This window comes from Perca flavescens, chromosome 11 (assembly GCF_004354835.1).
Source record: "Perca flavescens isolate YP-PL-M2 chromosome 11, PFLA_1.0, whole genome shotgun sequence".
Classification (NCBI taxonomy): domain Eukaryota; kingdom Metazoa; phylum Chordata; class Actinopteri; order Perciformes; family Percidae; genus Perca; species Perca flavescens.
Window position 1 is genome coordinate 33237265 of NC_041341.1, and position 22103 is coordinate 33259367.

The following is a 22103-nucleotide window of genomic DNA, read 5'->3' on the forward strand; positions in this document are numbered from 1 at the left end:
AAGTGTTATTTAAAATAAACTCCTGGTGTACTTGCAAACTTTGCCATATCGCCCATCCCTAATTTTGCATGAGTTTTCACTGGTTTTGGCAAGCATGCATTTTCACATACGGATCCTGCCCTGCACCTTCCAGAACTCAGCAATCTCTCGGGACAGTGCTAACTCGGCCAGGCCCCTGCACTCACAGGGGGTGAACCCCACCAGCGCCGTGCCCATGGCCCTGACCCCCTGCCTCTCTGCCAGCTCCGCCACCCTCGCTGTGATCAGGGAAGCCGGCGCGTGACAGTACAGCTGGCCGCCGATGCTGAAACACGGCCACGGTTCGCCTGCGCTCGTGTCACCAGTTGGGCTCCCCTTCACACTTTCCACATTACAGGCGATTTCCACGGCACCCTGATGTGGCAAAGCAAGCACCTGCACCCCAGGCAGCCCCCCCGGGGCCGACTCCCTGATGGCCGCGGCGATGCTGCGTCCCATGGCCATGTCCTGGGTGTCGATTGTGACATTGCAGTTCATGACGTATGGACTGGCCCCAACACCTGCAGGACATCAGCCAAAATCAGAACTAAAGAAACATTTTCCAAATGGTAGACATCCTCTGTCTTTTATTTTCTTTGTCAGAACCGGTTCACCTTAGTCTCATCTACTTTTACTTAAGTGAGAGTAAAAGGCCCACCTTAAAATAACCCAATATCAGTTTAAGTGTAGGCAATATTTAGAATATTTTAATCGCTTTACCTTGCTGTCACAAAGCCCTTTCCTCAGGCACTAGATTTGCTCAACCGTAGAACTTCTGCATTCCTATGCACAAGTGCAACTGTGCCTGCACACTGTATTACGCCGCAAATCTGCTGTTTGGGTCTGACTTTCAGTGGTTTATGGAAGAGCCACAAATACATGAAAACTGAGTGATTACACAACAGTGACAGTAACTTTTCCATAGTGAGGTTGAACGGGCCCCAAAAGGGAGAGAGGGGAAACTTCCGTGGAATGGGCTGTCTGACAGCAAGGTAAAGCAGTGAAAATATTCTAAATATAGCATACACTTAAACTGATTATAATTGATTTTTTGGTGGCTAAGTACACTGCCTGTGCTGCCCCTGTCCACAGCAGTACATTGCTCAGCTTCCGTGTCTGTACTCCTGTCTACGACCGCCATACACTGTAGCTAATACACTGTGTGCTAATACAACCCCACCAAAATATCCAACGATCCACAAATTTTTCAACATTGTAAACATTTTCTAGTAGAAACCCAAAATACAAGTATGATGAACCTGACAATGAGCAGAATACAGAATGTCCCCTTTAAAGGTCCCATGGCATGAACATTTCACTTTATGAGGTTTTTTAACATTAATATGAGTTCCCCCAGCCTGCCTATGGTCCCCCAGTGGCTAGAAATGGTGATAGGTGTAAACCGAGCCCTGGGTATCCTGCTCCACCTTTGAGAAAATGAAAGCTCAGATGGGCCGATCTGGAATCTTCTCCTTATGAGCTCATAAGGAGCAAGGTTACCGCCCCTTTCTCTGCTTTGCCCGCCCAGAGAATTTGGCCCACCCATGAGAGAGAGACATCATGGCTTTCAAACAAGAAAAGTGGCAGTTGGTCAAGGCCACCCCCCCACCCTCCACCTTGCCCCAGACTTCAGATACAGTATTAGGGGACCACTAAGGTCTATATAAAAGAGACTTCAGATACAGTATTAGGGGACCACTAAGGTCTATATAAAAGAGACGTCAGATACAGTATTAGGGGACCACTAAGGCTTATATAAAAGAGACTTCAGATAGAGTATTAGGGGACCACTAAGGTCTATATAAAAGAGACTTCAGATACAGTATTAGGGGACTATATAAAAGCCTATATAAAAGGCCTATATAAAAGCATCCAAAAAGCAGCATGTCATAGGACCTCTAAAAGAAGAGTGTTGTGGCCTGGTGGCCTGGGGTTGGGAACAGTTTTGTAAATACTGAGACAAAGTCACCTGCATTGTATAATCCTAGCAAAGAAACATTCTAACCTTCCTTACAGGCTCAAACATTTACCCACGGAAGCATGTCTGCCACATCAAATTTAGCGTAGACTTTCTAACAGCTCTGACTCACCTGTGAGACCGAATTGTTTCTGTGGCTGTGGCCCCATGTCGGGCCTGATTGCCTGCATGTCTGGCGTCTTTTTAAACCAGCCCATCTCCTTCCTTCTCTGTGCCAGCCCCCGCTGAAGGGGGGAGTCCGCCCAGCCAAACAGGAAAGCACTGGTGCCCTGGACCCGCTCTGTGAGTCCCTCAGCCAAAGCTGAGCCTCGGCAAGAACACAGACATGTTAGTTCACCAGCAAATGGAGCACATGTTTTCACATGCCCACAATTTCGGAAACACAAGAGCGATAAGAGTGCGACAGACAAAACACACCTGAGGGTGTGTAATTCAGTCAGAGGAGAATATGCAGACACATGGACCGTTCATTACGCGCATGCATAAATACAGTGCTTGTCCGTGAGTTTGCCAATTATGATTCTGCAATCAACACCACACACATTAGCATGCAGAGTGAACACATCGGGCATGCAGGCACACATGCTGGGTTACTGCTTATTATCAGCGAGACACGTGGCTGCTAAGTCAGCTGGGAAACTGTGAAAGTAACCAACAGCACAGGAAGCTAAAGATGTCCCATCAGCAGCCACGAGGGACATCACTATAAACACTATGGATCAACTCATTACACTATTACAGACATGTACAGATACTCAATTACCGTACTATAACTAAATTACTGTGGTATCATATGTATATATATATATCAACAAATAGCTAAAAAACAGGGTTACGTGTAAATTACAGCCGCCTACTGTAAAGGAGAAATTGCAGTTTCAAGTAGGGCTGCAACTAGTCTCGCATTATCAAAATAGTTGGCGATTATTTTAATGCATTTGCCATCCCTGTGTGCACACACTCTTGATGTCAGTTCTATTTAAGCCTCTGGGCAGAGTCATAACATGCTCATCTCATCCTCAGCAGGTGCTGGACTGAATACAAAGCAAGAGAGACACAAGCAATGACTGTGGCCTGAAAGCTAATAAATACAATACAGGATCAAGACACACACACACGCACACTCGCGGCACCTCACCCCGAGCCTCTGTAGCGCAGTCCTCCACCCCCACGTCCTCCCCCAGGGGGTAGATGGGTATGAGGTCGACAGCACCCATACATGGGTGCACCCCGCTGTGAGCGCGCATGTCGATCAGCCCGCAGGCTTTCTCGCATGCAGACAGAACCGCCTCCCCTGGAGTACGACAACATGACATCAAAAAAATACTACAAAGCTAAGCAGTCCATTTTTAAATTGAAAGATGTGTGTGTCCTTGAGCAAAACTACTGATCCAAGTCTGAAGTATTCAATATGACAAATAATTAGGGATGGAACGATGCATCGCGAGTCGGTTAAAATGGACATAAACGTGTAAAACAACCGGTGAGATAATAAATGAATCAGACTGTCAGACGTTCTTTTTTTCTATTTATTTAGTTATTTTGATGTGTTGGAGTTGTTTTAAAAATCTAATTATTCATTTTTTATTACGTTTTTGTTATTTTAGATCAAATACAATTTCAGTTTGCACTTTTGATAAGAGCGCACATCTGTTGTTTTGCACACTTTATATAGATAAAGGAATATTTGGTAATACTTTACTTGAAGGTATTGACATAATCGTGACATGACACTGTCAGGAACGTGTCATAAACGTTATAAACGAGTCATGAACGTTTAGGACTTCTGTCATTAAGTGTCATTCGGTTTTTGTCATGAGAAGATGACATTGTTGGGGTTGTCTTGATTATGACAACTGGACATTAAATTAGTTTGGGTTGTCTTGATTATGACAAGTTGACATTAAATTTGTTTGGGATGTCTTTGTAATGACAACTTGACATTAACCAGGATGGCATTACCAGAAGATGTCTTTGTCATGACAACTTGACATTACATTTCTTTGGAGTGTCCTTATTAAGACAACTTGACAGTAAACAGGATGCTATTATGTCAAGTTGTCATGACAAAGACATCTTCTGGTAATGTCATCCTGGTAAATGTCAAGCTGTCATTACAAAGACATCCCAAACTAATTTAATGTCAACTTGTCATGACCAAGACTACTTCTGGTAATGTCACTTTGATTAATGTCAAGTAAATAATCAAGACAACCCAAACAATGTCAACTTGTCACGACAAAAACCAAATGACACTTAATGACAGAAGTCATACCTTTATGACACGTTCATGACAGTGTCATGTCATAGTTATGCCAGTGTCATTTCACGATTATGTCAATACCTTCAAGTGTTACCAAATATTTTTTTTCAGTCATTTGTCTGCAGCTCATTCTGTTTAAAAATTAATTGTGAGAAAATCGTACAGTGAACATAAAATCATGACTCGACTCGTGAGTTGAGTGTGCCGTTATAATCATCCCCAATAAAAAACAAAGATTTGGTCAAATGAAGCTGATGTATCTCTCTTTAGGAGTGAGCGTAGGACAAACAACTATAAACCTCGACAGCTTTGGCTGCATTGTCAGAAGGTCATGTTCAGGATAAATATTCAATAAAATGTCACTGTGATCTTTGCCAGAAAAATGTTCATCCTGAATATATTTGTGTTTAAATCCCTGACAAAGCTTATTAAAGGATTTCATCCCCCCTCTCAGAGGATTGGAGTGTAAGTAGCTGACTCTGTTCTTCCCTGGAGTGGAGTAGGAGCATGAATGGAAAACCGTGATATTTCACCACAAATGTAAAGGCTCAACACTTACTGATGGAGTCGATACTGGCCACAATGGTGATGACAGAACGGTTGTAGTCATGGTCATTGAAGATGTTCAGCACTGTGGTCCCCTCGCGTCTAACACCTGGTGTGTAGTTGTATAAAAAATGGATGTTTTAGGTGATGTGCCTGAGTCTTCTCAGCTCACCAAACCAGAAACCATGTCTAACAGCATCACCAAGGACGGCTAGCATTGTGCTGGTGTGAATACGTAAATTCAGTAATGTGAAAAATGATGATGAGTAGCATGATAAGGAAAGCTTTGCCTCCAGACTGAGGTTAGCTGACTTATCATTGGCTTTTAGCCTGCTTTGGGTTGTAACGCAGTTTGAGAATAAACGTTTTTAGGGCTGCAACTAGCGATTATTATTATTATTTTCTCAATCAGTTGTCAGAAAATGGTGAAAAATGGATCGTGGATGGATCAGTGTTTCCCAAAGCCCGAGGTGACGTCTTCAGATGTCTAGTTTTGTCGTCAACTCAAAGATATTCAGTTTACTGTCACAGAGAAGTGAAAAAACTAGATCATATTCACATTTAAAAAGCTGCAATCAGAGAATGTTATTTTTTTTTTCGTAAAAAATGACTCAAGCTGATTAATCGATTATTAAAAAAGTTGGCGATAAATGTTGACAACTAGTAGATTCATCTTCGCAGCTCTGGTTGAGTTGATTCTGATTTGATCAGATTACTGATTATCGCCAGTCTCATTTGATTAAAGATGTGATACAAAACAAAAGCGCACTTGCCTTCAGCATTGTATAAGGCTGCCTTGGCCACAGTCTCCACCAGGTCTTTCCTGCGAGCCTCGGAAACGTTGAGAAGACACGCCACCAGTCTACTGCCCAGGGAAGATAAGGCCATGTTTCTGCCACAGCTGCTGCTGCTGCTTGAAAGTTCAGGACTGAAATATGAAGCAGACTAAAGATGAAGCAAAAACTGAAGAACAGCCAGTCATATACAATATTCCATGCACACCTAAATGATTCTGTACAGAAAACAAGTCAATTTTCAAATGAAAAGTTAAATTCATAAGCAACACAATAGCCTTACTTGTTCTTGTAGCAAACTTCAGATATATGTTGCTATATATATATATAAAAATAACTGTCACTTTGCTAACTTCTATCTAATTGTGCTATTGTTATAATTTTACCATTATCCTATACTGTATATTATTGTCAATTGTGGCCACCGTGGCTCCTGTTCAACAAAACTTAAGAGCTCACTTTCAAATTAATATAATTTTTTTGTTTTTGATGAGACTGCATCTTTAAATGTGTCACTATAAACATTATCTAATAATGTTATTCTTTTATTTATTTGTGTGTTATTTTAGATAGATAAGTGGAGTATTTCTTTCTTTCTCTCATAAACCGCTGAATGTCAACTGTTCCTTCTAGATTGCCTTAAAGACGATGATACCATCTGCACATATGAGCTGCTACGGTAACAATAACTTGTTATAACAAAATACTTGTTTTTGGCTTAAAAACATAAATGGAAAAGTTTACCATGATGACAACAGCTCAAAAAAAAAAACTGTGAGATGTGTTTGAGTCCATCACCTTGGCAATGCGAGACTACCTAAGTCTAGACTGAATATGACAGTTAAATAGTTTATAAAGTCGTCCAGTGCAGCCTGTGGGAATTAAGAAACTGAGTAGTGTTTCTTTATACGAGTGCTGACTGTCAGTAGTTACAGAACATGTTCAAAGTCCACGCTGGAGTAACTTGCTAACTATTGTCTGCAAGTCAAAGAAAAATGTAACGTTAGGCTAATAGTATTTAATTTCAGTCCATAAACTAATGGCATACCTGCGTTACACTGTATTCTCTTTCAGCATTGACATGCAGTCTGGTGTTGCACCACGGGGAAAATAAGCTATTCACTGATTTCTGTACGTAAACACCAACAGAGCACTAACTTTAGAGCAGCTGCTGTCAATCCGTGTAGGTCCACAGCCACCAAAATGTACACAAGTAGACTTTAGCATGTGTAGCTAAAGATGGTTCACTCCTGTTTTCACGCTACTGAAAACCTTGGGTTTCCTGAAGGACGCTAAATTATCAGCATGTGACGTATTTTGCCACATTTTGTAACTACTCTTCCTTGTGCGTGAATTTATTTATGTATGTGTTCCTTTCTGCATTTATTTCTCTATTTTATTTTGCCCATATGTCTTCATCCCCAGCCCTCGACTAAGCGAACGTTCTGGTGTAGTTGACTGACTGACTAGTCAAACGGAAGTAGATAGGAGTACACCATCTCGCTCGCCACACTCTCTGGAGTCAGAAGTGATTTTGGTTTCCTGGCAGCTATGGTAGTATGATAAACAGCGCCCCTACGTGGACAAAAAGACCCATAGCATAACTGTCAGAATTAAATATATGAGTTTATTCTGAAACTGCTACAATGAGATACTGACGACGGATATGTCACCGTGTGTAATGATAAGTATTTCGGCTATAGATCCATGTTTTGTCGTTAGCTGCAGATAATGTGATGCTGTGTTGCTAACAGAGACAGCTCATAGATAGCTACTAGCTAGCTAGGTGACAGCAGCAGTAGCATGGCGCGACTGCGTTGAGAAAGAAAACGCCAAATCATATTCTTATTTTAGAGTCCAGTCGATGCAAGCTGCTCGAGCAGAACTTCACTATAATAGCTGTGGCCAAAACGATGACCTCTGTGGCAGCGACGACATCCTCTGAACCTCCGGGGATGCACGCAGCAGCCAGCCGAGTTGTACGCTCTGGGAGCCCGCGGCAGAGGCTCCAGAAGCTGCTCGCCGTGCCCGGATGCGACCCGAGCCGAGTTAACGACCTGCTGCTCCTCCGGCCTGATACAGACGGTCAGACTGCTGCAGAACCCAAGGAGGAGAGCAGCAACGCGCATGTTGTGTTTTTCCACGGGGATATTCAGGTGAGTGCGATGGACGGTATAAACACGCATATATCATTATATGCGCCTTGTGTGGGGTCTCAGGTTATCCACGGTGTCAACAGAAGATGATTGATGATGACTGACCTAACTAAATGTTTTCAATCACTGGCAGTTGTTACTGTGATAGGGTTTCTATACTATTGCCATTCACTGACACCCAAATAAACACAGATGGGTAAATAAAATCCTGTCTGGGCTCAAAGCCACAATGGCTTTCAGATATATATATATATATATATATATTTTTTAAAGGGGATGTTGTGGAGAGGTGTAGATCACACCCATTTAACTTTTTCAAACTTTACAAAGACACACACTTTAAAAATATAACAAAATACAATGATGGTTTCTTTTATCGGAATCAGAAAAGGTTTTATTGCCACAGTTAGTAAACTTATGTGGAATTTGCCTTGGTGCATGGTGCATACATAAACAAACAAACAAACAAACATTAAACATTCATGAGAAATAAACAATAAATACAGAAAAAAATATATATACATACAACGTAACTGTTGCATGAGAAAAAGGAGGCTGAATGAAATTTGCAAAGAATATATAGTATGTGGAGATGTTAGTCCAGGATGAAGGTTAATGCAAAGTGTAGTGACTAGGGATGGGTGGGTGGGGGGGGGGGGGGTTAATAGTCAGTGTCAGTGGGGATCATGGACCGCAGGAAGTACATCCTGTGCTGGGATTTTGATGAGGGAACTGATGTTCAGCTCCCACTTGAGGTCCTGGGAGATGATGGAGCCCAGGACGCAGACGGACTCCACAATGTTGACCGTGGAGTCACCCAGGGTGATGGGGGTTGGTGGGGCTGCGTCCTTCCTAAAGTCCCCAACCATCTCCACTGTCTTCAGAGAGTTTAGCTCCAAGTTGTTCTAGGGCTGGGCGATATATCAATATTATATCGATATCGTGATATGAGACTAGATATTGTCTTAGATTTTGGATATCGTAATATCGTGATATGTATACCGGTTGGAAGGACGCTTTACATTTTCTTGGTAAATGTGAGACATTTAAGTTAGAACTGGGCAATTAGGGCTGCAACTAACGAATATTTTAATAATCGATTAATCTGTCGATTATTTTTTCGATGAATTGGATAAAAAAACAAAAAAGCATTCATTTACATCAACTCAATACAACTTTTTTAATAATCAAATTTTATTGATTTTATCGATTCGTTGTTGCAGCCCTATGGGCAATATATTGATATTATATCGATATTGTGATATTAGACTAGATATCGTCTTAGATTTTGGATATTGTAATATCGTAATATGGCATCAGTGTCTTTTCCTGGTTTTAAAGGCTGCATTACAGTGAAATGATATACTTTTCTGAACTTACCAGACTGTTCTAGCTGTTTTATTATTAATGATTATTTATCTAAAATCTAAGTGTGAAGATATTTTGCGAGACCACCAACTGTCAACTCTAGAATATCAATATCGAGGTATTTGGTCAAGAATATCATGATATCTGATTTTCTCTATATCGCCCAGCCCTATATCAGAAAATATGGGATGTAGAAATAAGCTCTGAAAATGTGTAGAAGAAAAATTTAACAATTTAAAACGTTGGAAAAAACTAAAACAAACCTTATAGAGCTTTGATTTCAAAAAAGGTACTCCTGTTGTTATACAGTATTTATGTTCACATTTTATTTTTATTTGAACAGCTGAGCATTGAACCAGGTGAAGAAACCTGTTTATTATTTATTCATTTGATTTTGCAATTGTTCACTATAATAGCCGGTTTCTATGAAACTACATGTGACATGTCATATTTGGCTTTGACTTTGACTGAACTGCTCTCACTTTGCGGAAAAAATATCGGGATATATATCGTATATCGATATTCAGCCAAAATATATCGGGATATGACTTTTGGTCCATATCGCCCAGCCCTAAATTGTTCTGACTGCACCAGGTCACCAGGTGGTCTGTAGGCGGTTGGTGAGGGTTTTGAGGTGAGCCAGAACAAGGCGCTCAAAAGACTTCATAACTACAGAGGTCAGGGCAGCGGGTCTGTAGTCAGTAAGTCCTGTGATCCTTGTTTTTTTGGGGACAGGGATGATGGTGGAGGACTTGAAGCAGGCTGGTGCGTGTCATGTCTCCAGTGAGTTGTTAAAGATGTCTGTGAACAACACTGGAGACAGCTGATCAGCGCAGTGCTTCAAGGTGGAGGGAGACACAGAGTCTGGTCCAGCTGCTTTGCGGGGGGTTTTGTTTTTTAAACAGTCTGTTGACTTGTCTTTCCTGAATAGGTTGTTGTTGTGGAGGAAGGGGGGGGGGAGGACTACGGTGGCCCTGAGAGGCCACAGCACGGCAATAAAAGAAAACGCACACAAATAAACCACAGCACGCAAATAAAAGAAAATGCACGCAAATAAAACACAACACGCAACAAAAAGAAAACGCACACAAATAAACCTCAGCACGCAACTAAAAGACAACACACGCAAATAAAACACAGCACGCAACTAAAAGACAAGACACGCAAATAAAACACAGCACGCAACTAAAAGACAACACACGCAAATAAACCACAGCACGCAACTAAAAGACAAGACACGCAAATAAAACACAGCACGCAACTAAAAGACAAGACACGCAAATAAAACACAGCACGCAACTAAAAGACAACACACGCAAATAAAACACAGCACGCAACTAAAAGACAACACACGCAACTAAAACACAGCACGCAACTAAAAGAAAACGCACGCAAATAAAACACAACACACAACTAAAAGACAACGCACGCAAATAAACCACAGCACGCAACTAAAAGACAACACACGCAAATAAACCACAGCACGCAACTTAAAGACAACACACGCAAATAAAACACAACACGCAACTAAAAGACAACACATGCAAATAAAACACAACACGCAACTAAAAGAAAACGCACGCAAATAAAACACAACACGCAACTAAAAGAAAACGCACGCAAATAAAACACAACACACAACACAACAACTAAAAGAAAACACAGCACGCAACTAAAAGAAAACGCACGCAAATAAACCACAGCACGCAACTAAAAGACAACACACGCAAATAAAACACAACACGCAACGCACGCAAATAAAACACAACACGCAACTAAAAGAAAACGCACGCAAATAAAACACAGCACGCAACTAAAAGACAACACACGCAAATAAAACACAACACACAACTAAAAGACAACACACGCAAATAAAACACAACACGCAACTAAAAGAAAACACATGCAAATAAAACACAACACGCAACTAAAAGACAACGCACGCAAATAAACCACAGCACGCAACTAAAAGAAAACATGCAAATAAAACACAGCACAACGGAAGTGTTTCCAGGGGACACATTTAAGTGATGCACACATGCCTCAACCATTGGTGTTTCCAGTACATAGACAGACCAACAACAGGACAATTTTAACCATTTTCTCCAATTTATTCATCACGAAATTCATTTCTGAGAACGTTTTAGGCGAGAAATAAACTGTTTACATTTCCAATATAGGCAGTCTTGTGAAAATCGTTGCCGAATTGACAATTTGCCTCAAAGTTTTCGGAGTTGAGACGCTCCATAAAGTGACGGGACAGCCAGCAGGCGCCTGCCGGGGATGGCAGCTCGTTGCTCGGCCAGGAATGCTCAGAGACCCCGCTCTAAGCTGGAGGTCTCTCAGACCGCTCTCGTAAATAAGAGGCTTTTATTTCGCCGTCGATGGATCGTTTGTTTAAATATCACAACACATGTCCATCATAAGATCAACGGGGACTTGTGGTTAACTGTCTTTTTGGAGTTAAACTTCACAAGCGCCTGCAGGCTTGACAACCTCACTTAAGCATAAGCCTAAGCATTGAACCCTGCCCATTTTAGTAGCAGAATATGTATGTAGCCTAGTTCATTCTGCACAAAGTATTGTTGACTGTCACTGCATAACACAAATCTGTAACTTAAAAAAATCAATCGGAGATTGAAGCTAGTAAATCTGAAAGAGGTTTCTAACAGATGAGGGCAGATATTTGACCCCGTCACACTTGGCTGCTCTTAGCTACATTGATATCAGGTTAAGTTTATTTATACTTAATAGGAGAGACTGTCTAGAGCTCAGTAATAATATTTCACAAAATAACTGAAAGAAGCACTACCAACAGAAAAGAATAGAGTGATTGGAGACTGCACTATCTGCAGAGATATGGTGCACTTCCTGTATTGATGCCACCTTCAGCTGTGAGTTGGATAAGCTTTGTGTAAGACGCACCGGGTGATTTGATAAAATTTAACATGGTTATCTGAGTAGGAGCTGAACCAGAATCCCACTGCGATATAACATCTTGCAGTGATTGTAACATCTTTTAAGTGACGGTATCGGGCATGTAATACAAAAATGATCAGTATATCAAAAAAACCTTTTAAACTAGAAAATGCATTTCCTGTACAAAATGCGTGCTAAAGCTGAAAAGCTAAATTGCTGAAAATGTTTTCGACATGCTATACTATGACTTTTTATACGTTTTTTCGACATATTATATACTATGACTATTTATCACTTTTTTTGACATGCTATACTATGACTTTTTATTATTTTTTCCAACATACTATACTATGACTTTTTATCACTATTCAACATACTATACTATGACTTTTTTAACACTTTTTTCGACATACTATGACTTTTTTATCGAAATGCAATATCACTTTTTTATTACTTTTTTCGACATACTATGACTTTCTTTTTACACTTTTTTTCAACATACTATACTATGACTCTTTTGACATGCTATACTATGATTTTTTTTATCACTTTTTTTGACATGCTATACATGACTTTATCAGTTTTTTCGACATACTATACTAGGGCTTTTTTTCCACATGCTATACTATGACTTTATTACTTTTTTCGACATACTATACATGACTTTATCAGTTTTTCGGCATACTATACTAGGGCTTTTTTCAACATACTATACATGACTTTATCAGTTTTTTCAACATACTATACTATGACTTTTTTTATCACCTTTTTCGACTTGCTATACTATGGCTTTATTTGAACATGTTATACTATGACATTTTTATCACTTTTTTCGACATACTATGACTTTTTTATCACTTTTTTCGACATACAATTACTTTTTATCACTTTTGTCGACCATACAAAATGTATTTTTTTTATCACCTTTCAACATACTATACTATGACGTTATCACTTTTTTGGACACACTATACTATGACTTTTTCTTATTTTTTTTCGACATACTATACTATGACTTTTTATAATTTCTTTTCAATATACTATTTTTTATCACCTTTTTTCGACATGCTATACTATGACTTGTTATCACTTTTCGACATACTATACCATGACTTTTTATCACTTTTTTTCGACATACTATACTATAACTTTTTATTATTTTTTCGACATACTATACTATGGCTTTTTTCAACATGACTTTTTTTATCACCTTTTTCGACATACTATACTATGACTTTATTACTTCTTTCAGCATACTATACTATGACTTTTTATCTTTTTTCGACATACTATACTATGAGTTATCACTTTTTTCGACATACTATGACTTTTTTTATCACTTTTTTCGACATACTGTACTATGACTTTTTATCACTTTTTTCGACATACTATAGTATGACTTTTTTACGACATACTATACTATGACTCTTTCAACATACTATACTATGACTTTTTATCACTTTTTTCGACATACTGTACTATCACTTTTTTATCACCTTTTTCAACTTGCTATACTATGGCTTTATTTGTTATACTATGATGTTTTTATCACTTTTTTCGACATATGACTTTTTTATCACTTTTTTCGACATACTATACTGTGACGTTTTTATCACTTTTTTCGATGGCTTTTTTATCACTTTTTTCAGCATACTATACTTTGACTTTTTATCACTTTTTTCGACATGCTATACTATGACTTTATGACTTTTTTTACGACATACTGTACTATGACTTTTTTCAACATACTATACTATGGCTTTTTTTACATTGTTTTCGACATACTATACTATGGCTTTTTTATCACTTTTTTTGACATACTATAGTATGACTTTTTTTTACGACATACTATACTATGACTTTTTTTGACATACTACACTATGACTCTTTCAACATGCTATACTATGACTTTTTTATCACTTTTTTCAACATAGTGTACTATGACATTATCACTTTTTTCGACCTACTATACTATGACTTTTTATCACTTTTTTTGACATACTATACTATGACTTTTTTATCACTTTTTTCGACATAGTATACTATGACTTCATTACTTTTTTCCACATGCTATACTTTGACTTTTTCGACATGCTATACTATAACTTTTTATCTTTTTTCGACATGCTATACTATGACTTTTTTTTCGAAATGCTATATCACTTTTTTATCACTTTTTTCGACATACTATGACTTTCTTTTTACACTTTTTTTCAACATACTATACTATGACTCTTTCGACATGCTATCCTATGATTTTTTTTATCACTTTTTTTGACATGCTATACATGACTTTATCAGTTTTTTCGACATACTATACTAGGGCTTTTTTCCACATGCTATACTATGACTTTATTACTTTTTTCGACATACTATACATGACTTTATCAGTTTTTCGGCATACTATACTAGGGCTTTTTTCAACATACTATACAAGACTTTTTCAGTTTTTTTGGCATACTATACTATGACTTATCTTTTTTTGACATACTATACTATGACTTTTTTATCACCTTTTTCGACATACTATGACTTTTTTTTATCACTTTTTTCGACATACTATTACTTTTTATCACTTTTGTCGACCATACTATACTATGGATTTTTTTTTATCACTTTTCAACATACTATACTATGACGTTTTTATCACTTTTTTGGACACACTATACTATGACTTTTTCTTATTTTTTTTCGACATACTATACTATGACTTTTTATAATTTCTTTTCAATATACTATGGCTTTTTTATCACCTTTTCGACATACTATACTATGACTTTATCAGTTTTTTCGGCATACTATACTATGGCTTTATTTGAGCATGTTATACTATGACGTTTTTATCACTTTTTTAGACATACTATACTATGAATTTTTTATCACCTTTTCGACATTCTATACTATGACTTCATTACTTTTTTCCACATGCTATACTATGACTCTTTCGACATGCTATACTATAACTTTTTTATCACCTTTTCGACATACTATCCTATGACTTTATCAGTTTTTTCGGCATACTATACTATGGCTTTTTTATCATTTTTCGACATACTATACTATGACTTTTTTTATCACTTTTTTCGACATACTATCTATGGCTTTTTTATCATTTTTTGACATACTATACTATGACTTTTTATCATTTTTCGACATGCTATACTATGACTTTTTTATCACTTTTGGACATACTATACTATGACTTTTTATCACATTTTTCAACATACTATACTATTACTTTTTTATCATTTTTTGACATACTATACTGGGACGTTTTATCACGTTTTTGGCATACTATACTATGACTTCATTACTTTTTTCAACATACTATACTATGACTTTTTATCACTTTTTTCGACATACTATAGTATGACTTTATGACTCTTTTGACATACTATACTATGACTTTTTTTTTCACTTTCCGACATACTATACTATGGCTTTTTTCGACATACTATACGATGACTTTTTTATCACTTTTTTCGACATACTATAGTATGACTTTATGACTCTTTTGACATGCTATACTATGACTTTTTTTCACTTTTTTCGACATACTATACTATGGGTTTTTTCGACATACTATGACTTTTTTATCACTTCTTTTGACATACTATACTATGATTTTTTTATCATTTTTTGACATACTATACTGGGACGTTTTTATCACGTTTTTGGCATACTATACTATGACTTCAATACTTTTTTCGACATACTATACTATGACTTTTTATCACTTTTTTCGACATACTATAGTATGACTTTATGACTCTTTTGACATACTATACTATGACTTTTTTTTTCACTTTCCGACATACTATGCTATGGCTTTTTTCGACATACTATACTATGACTTTTTTATCACTTTTTTCGACATACTATAGTATGACTTTATGACTCTTTTGACATGCTATACTATGACTTTTTTTCACTTTTTTCAACATACTATACTATGGCTTTTTTATCACTTTTTTCGACATACTATACTATTACTTTATCAGTTTTTTCGACATGCTATACTATGGCTTTTTTATCACTTTTTTCGACTTGCTATACTATGGCTTTATTTGAACATGTTATACTATGACTTTTTATCACTTTTTTCGACATACTATACTATGTTTTTTATCACTTTTTTCGACATACTATACTATGGCTTTTTTATAATTTTTCGACATACTATACTATGACTTTATTTGAACATGTTATACTATGACGTTTTTATCACTTTTTTCGACATACTATGACTTTTTTTAATCACTTTTTTCGACATACTATACTATGACTTTTTATCACTTTTTTCGACATACTATACTATGACTTTTTATCTTTTTTTCGACATACTATACTATGATTTTATCACTTTTTTCGACATACTATGACTTTTTTTATCACTTTTTTTGACATGCTATACTATGGCTTTTTTCTTTTTCCGACATACTACACTATGACTCTTTCGACATGCTATACTATGACTTTTTTATCACTTTTTTCAACATAGTATACTATGACTCTTTCGACATACTATACTATGGTTTTTTTTTAATCATTTTTCGACATACTATGACTTTTTTTATCACCTTTTTCGACTTTCTATACTATGGCTTTATTTGAGCATGTTATACTATGACGTTTTTATCACTTTTTTCGACATACTATACTATGGCTTTTTTTTTTTTTTTCGACATACTACACTATGACTCTTTCGACATGCTATACTATGACTTTTTTATCACTTTCCGACACACTATAGTATGGCTTTTTTTCAACATACTATACTATTACTTTTTTATCACCTTTTCGACATTCTATACTATGACTATCAATTTTTCGACATGCTATACTATGACTTTTTTATCACCTTTTTCGACTTGCTATACTATGGCTTTATTTGAACATGTTATACTGTGACTTTTTTATCACTTTTTTCGACATACTATACTATGACTTTTTATCACTTTTTTCAACATACTATACTATGGCTTTTTTATCATTTTTTCGACATACTATACTATGACTTTTTATCATTTTTCGACATACTATACTATGACTTTATCACTTTTTTCGACATACTATACTATGACTTTATCACTTTTTTCGACATACTATACTATGACTTTTTTTATCACCTTTTTCCGACTTGCTATACTATGGCTTAATTTGAACATGTTATACTATGACATTTTTATCACTTTTTTAGACATACTATGACTTTTTTTGACATACTATACTATGACTTTTTTTTCTGACATACTATGACTTTTTTATCACTTTTTTCGACATACTATACTATGACTTTTTATCTTTTTTTGACATACTTTACTATGACTTTTTTTAATCACTTTTTTCAACATCCTATACAATGACTTATTTCGACATGGTATACCATGATTTTTTTTATTACTGTTTTCGACCCAGTCAATCAAAATCACAATAACTTTATTTGTCCCGTGAGGGAACCTCATTTGTGGTCAGGCACATTCAGACACAACATACAACAATACATAGTCAACAGTCATACCAGAGAATATTTTATTTATAACTTTATTTACAGACTCAAGGTCTAGATATAAAAGTACACATAACATATTACGGGAAGGTTACACACAAACATACAAATATACAGACCTACTGTCTACCACATATTACATAAAGGGAACATACAAAACATACAGTACATACATACATATACAGACACAAAGATGGCTATGCACAATACTTAAAACATATACAGATGCGTGTTCCAGTGTTTCCAGAGTTTGGAAGTATATCTGGTATCACTAAAGTGCAGGGTTGGTTAAGGCAGTTCAAATTGTATTCTTTGACTCTTTTAATCAGCACATGAATCTGTACACAAATTCCTCATTCATGGAAGGCGGGAACATTACTCGTCACAAACAAATGACTAGCACTAGTCCATCTTGGACACTTCAACAAAATTCAAAGTGCATCATTGTATGCCGCCTTTATCTTATTTATCTTTGCTTTAATGTAGCTGCACCATAGGTGAGCCGTATAAAGTGGTGTACAGTATGCTCTGAAAAGAGACGTTTTAACTTCTTCAGTACACATATGAAATTTACGTCCCAACATATTTGCTCTTGCCCTGTCAAATAAAAAGACAGAAAGCATAGCTTCTTGTCCTCCTTAGTTCTGACAATCATTACAACACTCTTTTTTGCATTGAATTTGATGAGTTTGAACAGACTCTAAGCAGTTGCTGTAGGCCAGCACTATAACGAGACATAACAATTAAATCATCTGCATACATTAGATGATTAATACACCTATCCCCCACCATACAACCAGTCTTACACACTTCTAATGTCCTAGAAAGATCATCCATATACAAATTAAAAAGAACAGGGGACAATATTCCACCTTGGTAACTGGGAAAGGATCCGATGTAATCTTGCCCCATCTAGCTCGCATAGTTTGATGGGAGTACCAATAATGCAAGATACGTATTAGGTATTAACACGGTCAAAAGTTTTGGATGCATCAAGGAAACATAAATTAGAATAAATAATCCCGTAGCTTAGTTCAGTGATCTGATTACAAACTGATCATGTTGTTAGTAACCAAATACAGATATAGTACACAGTATACTATACTATACTATGCCTTTTTAATCACTTTTTTTGAAATAATGTACTATGACTTTTCATCCTTTTTTTTGGACATACTATAATATGGATTTTTGGACATTCTATACTCTGACTTTTTATCTCTTTTTTTCAACATGCTAAACTATGACTTTTTTTAATTTTTTGGAACATTCTATACTATGACTTTTTATCACTTTTTTCGACATACTATACTATACATTTTTTCGACATACTATTCTATCATTTCTCCTTGAACCATCACCTTATCGTGGTGGAGAGGTTTGTGTGTCTCTGTGAACCTGAGGGCTGTGTTGTCTGGAGCTTTGTGCTCCTGGTAGGGTCTCCCAAGGCAAAGTGGTCTCAGGTGAGGGGCCAGACAAAGAATGGTTCAAAAACCCCAATGAAGAAGCAAGGTAGAGATGGAGTGACCCTGCCCGGAGGAAGCCCGGGGCCCCCGTCTGGAGCCAGGCCCAGACGGCGGGCTCGTCGGCGAGCGCCTGGTGGCCGGGTTTGCCACGGAGCCCGGCCGGGCACAGCCCGAACAAGCTACGTGGCTCCCATCTCTCCAGCCCATGGGCCCACCACCTGTGGGAGGAACCGTTGGGGTCGGGTGCGATGCCACATGGGTGGCAGTGAAGGTCAGGGGCCTCGACGGACCAGACCCGGGCGGCAGACGCTGGCTCTGGGGACGTGGAACGTCACCTCTCTGTGGGGGGAAGGAGCCGGAACTGGTGCGGGAGGTGGAGCGCTACCGGTTAGATCTGGTGGGGCTTACCTCTACGCACAGTCTCGGTTCTGGAACCATACTCCTGGATAGGGGTTGGACTCTTTTCTTCTCCGGAGTTGCCCAGGGTGTGAGGCGCCCGGGCGGGTGTGGGGATACTCACAAGCCCCCGGCTGAGCGCCCGCTGTGTTGGAGTTTACCCGGTGGGACGAGAGGGTCGCCTCCCTCGCCTGCGGGTTGTGGGGGAAAACTCTGACTGTTGTTTGTGCATATGCACCAAACAGGAGTTCGGATATTCGGCCTTCTTGAGACCTTGACTGGAGTCCTGCATGGGGCTCCAGTGGGGGACTCCATTGTTATGCTGGGGACTTCAACGCAAATGGGCAATGATGGAGACACCTGGAGAGGCGTGATTGGGAGGAACGGCCTCCCTGATCTAAACCAGAGTGGTTGTTTGTTGTTGGACTTCTGTGCTAGTCATGGATTGTCTATAACGAACACCATGTTCGAACATAGGGATGCTCATAAGTGTACCTGGTACCAGAGCACCCTAGGCCGAAGGTCAATGATCGATTTCATAATTGTTTCATCTGATCTGAGGCCGTATGTTTTGGACACTCGGGTGAAGAGAGGGGCAGAGCTGTCAACCGATCACCATCTGGTGGTGAGTTGGGTCAGGGGTGGGGGAAGACTCTGGACAGACCTGGTAAGCCCAAACGTGTAGTGCGGGTAAATTGGGAACGCGTCTGGAGGCCCTGTCCGACAGACTTTCAACTCACACCTCCGGGCGGAGCTTTTCGTGCATCCCTGTGGAGGCTGGGGCATTGAACCCGAGTGGACAATGTTCAAAGTTTCCATTGCTGAAGCTGCGGCGAGGAGCTGTGGTCTTAGGATCTTAGGTGCCTCAAGGGGTAACCCACGAACACCGTGGTGGACACCAGTGGTCAGGGAAGCCGTCCGACTGAAGAAGGAGTCCTTCCGGGATATGTTATCTCGGAGGACTCCGGAGGCAGTTGCAGGGTACCGAAGGGCCCGAAGGGCTGCAGCCTCTGCCGTGAAAGAGGCAAAGCAGCGGGTGTGGGAGAAGTTTGGAGAAGACATGGAGAAGGACTTTCGGTCGGCACCAAAGTGTTTCTGGAAAACTGTTCGCCACCTCAGGAGGGGAAGGGAACCATCCAAGCTGTGTACAGTAAGGATGGGACACTGTTGACCTCCACTGAGGAGGTAATAGGGGCGGTGGAGGGAGCACTTTGAGGAACTCCTGAATCCGACTAATCCCTCTATGTTAGAGGCAGAGCTGGAGGATAACGGGGATTGTCGTCGATTTCCCAGGCGGAAGTCACTGATGTAGTCAAACAACTACACAGTGGCAAAGCCCCATTGATGAGATCCGTCCAGAAATGCTCAAGGCTCTGGGTGTGGAGGGGTTGTCCTGGTTGACACGCCTCTTCAACATTGCGTGGAAGTCTGGGACGGTGCCAAAGGAGTGGCAGACTGGGGTGGTGGTTCCTCTTTTTAAAAAGGGGGACCAGAGGGTGTGTGCCAATTATAGGGGTATCACACTTCTCAGCCTCCCTGGTAAAGTCTACTCAAGGTGCTGGAAAGGAGGGTTCGGCCGATAGTCGAACCTCGGGTTGAGGAGGAACAATGCGGATTCCGTCCTGGTCGTGGAACAACGGACCAGCTCTTCACTCTCGCAAGGATCCTGGAGGGAGCCTGGGAGTATGCCCAACCGGGTCTACATGTGTTTTGTGGATTTGGAGAAGGCGTATGACCGGGTCCCCGGAGATACTGTGGGAGGTGCTGGGGAGTATGGGGTGAGGGGGTCTCTCTACTCAGGGCCATCCAATCTCTGTATGACCAAAGTGAGAGCTGTGTCCGGGTTCTCGGTAGTAAGTCGGACTCGTTTCAGGTGAGGGTTGGCCTCCGCCAGGGCTGCGCTTTGTCACCAATCCTGTTTGTAATATTTATGGACAGGATATCGAGGCGTAGTCGGGGTGGGGAGGGGTTGCAGTTTGGTGGGCTGGGGATCTCATCGCTGCTCTTTGCAGATGATGTGGTCCTGATGGCATCATCGGCCTGCGACCTTCAGCACTCACTGGATCGGTTCGCAACCGAGTGTCAAGCGGTTGGGATGAGGATCAGCACCTCTAAATCGGAGGCCATGGTTCTCAGCAGGAAACCGATGGAATGCCTTCTCCAGGTAGGGAATGAGTCCTTACCCCAAGTGAAGGAGTTCAAGTACCTTGGGGTTTTGTTGTTCGCGAGTGAGGGGACAATGGAGCGGGAGATTGGTCGGAGAATAGGCGCAGCGGGTGCGGTGTTGCATTCAATCTATCGCACCGTTGTTTGAGCCAGAAGGCAAAGCTCTCGATCTACCGGTCAGTTTCGTTCCTACCCTCACCTATGGTCATGAAGGCTGGGTCATGACCGAAAGAACGAGATCCAGGGTACAAGCGGCGAAATGGGTTTCCTCAGGAGGGTGGCTGGCGTCTCCCTTAGAGATAGGGTGAGAAGCTCAGTCATCCGTGAGGAGCTTGGAACCGCTGCTCCTTTGCTCGAAAAGGAGCCAGTTGAGGTGGTTCGGGCATCTGGTAAGGATGCCCCTGGGCGCCTCCCTAGGGAGGTGTTCCAGGCACGCCCAGCTGGGAGGAGGCCTCGGGAAGACCCAGGACTAGGTGGAGGGATTATATCTCCAACCTGGCCTGGGAACGCCGATCCCCAGTCGG

The 22103-nt window shown here is 39.7% G+C and overlaps 2 protein-coding genes across 7 annotated transcripts in view; one reads left to right on the plus strand and one right to left on the minus strand.

Annotated features, from left to right (window-relative positions):
- On the minus strand, nucleotides 1-7734 carry ftcdnl1 (formiminotransferase cyclodeaminase N-terminal like 1). 4 transcript variants are annotated; one of them, XM_028591327.1, is made up of 6 exons: nucleotides 6758-7734; nucleotides 5579-5733; nucleotides 4819-4914; nucleotides 3135-3290; nucleotides 2109-2297; nucleotides 1-539 (listed from the first exon to the last, which is right to left on the minus strand). In XM_028591327.1, exons 2-6 carry the CDS (start codon nucleotides 5691-5693, stop codon nucleotides 103-105), a joined length of 993 nt encoding a protein of 330 aa, XP_028447128.1. In that variant the 5' UTR covers nucleotides 5694-5733; nucleotides 6758-7734; the 3' UTR covers nucleotides 1-102. The 4 variants fall into 4 exon arrangements, with proteins under 4 accessions (XP_028447128.1, XP_028447127.1, XP_028447130.1 ...); XM_028591326.1 differs by having other exon boundaries at nucleotides 6648-7734; XM_028591329.1 differs by lacking the exon at nucleotides 3135-3290 and having other exon boundaries at nucleotides 6648-7734.
- Nucleotides 7044-22103, plus strand: part of c11h2orf69 (chromosome 11 C2orf69 homolog) — a 21758-nt gene continuing 6698 nt past the window's right edge. For 2 of the 3 annotated variants that reach the window (XM_028591323.1, XM_028591325.1), the window contains exon 1: nucleotides 7044-7755. In XM_028591323.1, coding sequence (XP_028447124.1) covers nucleotides 7513-7755 — 243 coding nt within the window. In that variant the 5' untranslated portion in view covers nucleotides 7044-7512. The remainder of the gene's footprint in view (nucleotides 7756-22103) is intronic. The other variant, XM_028591324.1, reaches the window with a different exon arrangement.

Bases quoted from the DNA above. Each gene is read 5' to 3' on its own strand.
- ftcdnl1 (XM_028591327.1), bottom strand. From the start codon at position 5,693: ATGGCCTTATCTTCCCTGGGCAGTAGACTGGTGGCGTGTCTTCTCAAC. The intron at 4,915-5,578 runs GCAAGTGCGCTT...ACTACACACCAG, and splicing joins AGCCTTATACAATGCTGAAG to GTGTTAGACGCGAGGGGACC. The intron at 3,291-4,818 runs GTAAGTGTTGAG...GTCGTACTCCAG, and splicing joins GGCCAGTATCGACTCCATCA to GGGAGGCGGTTCTGTCTGCA.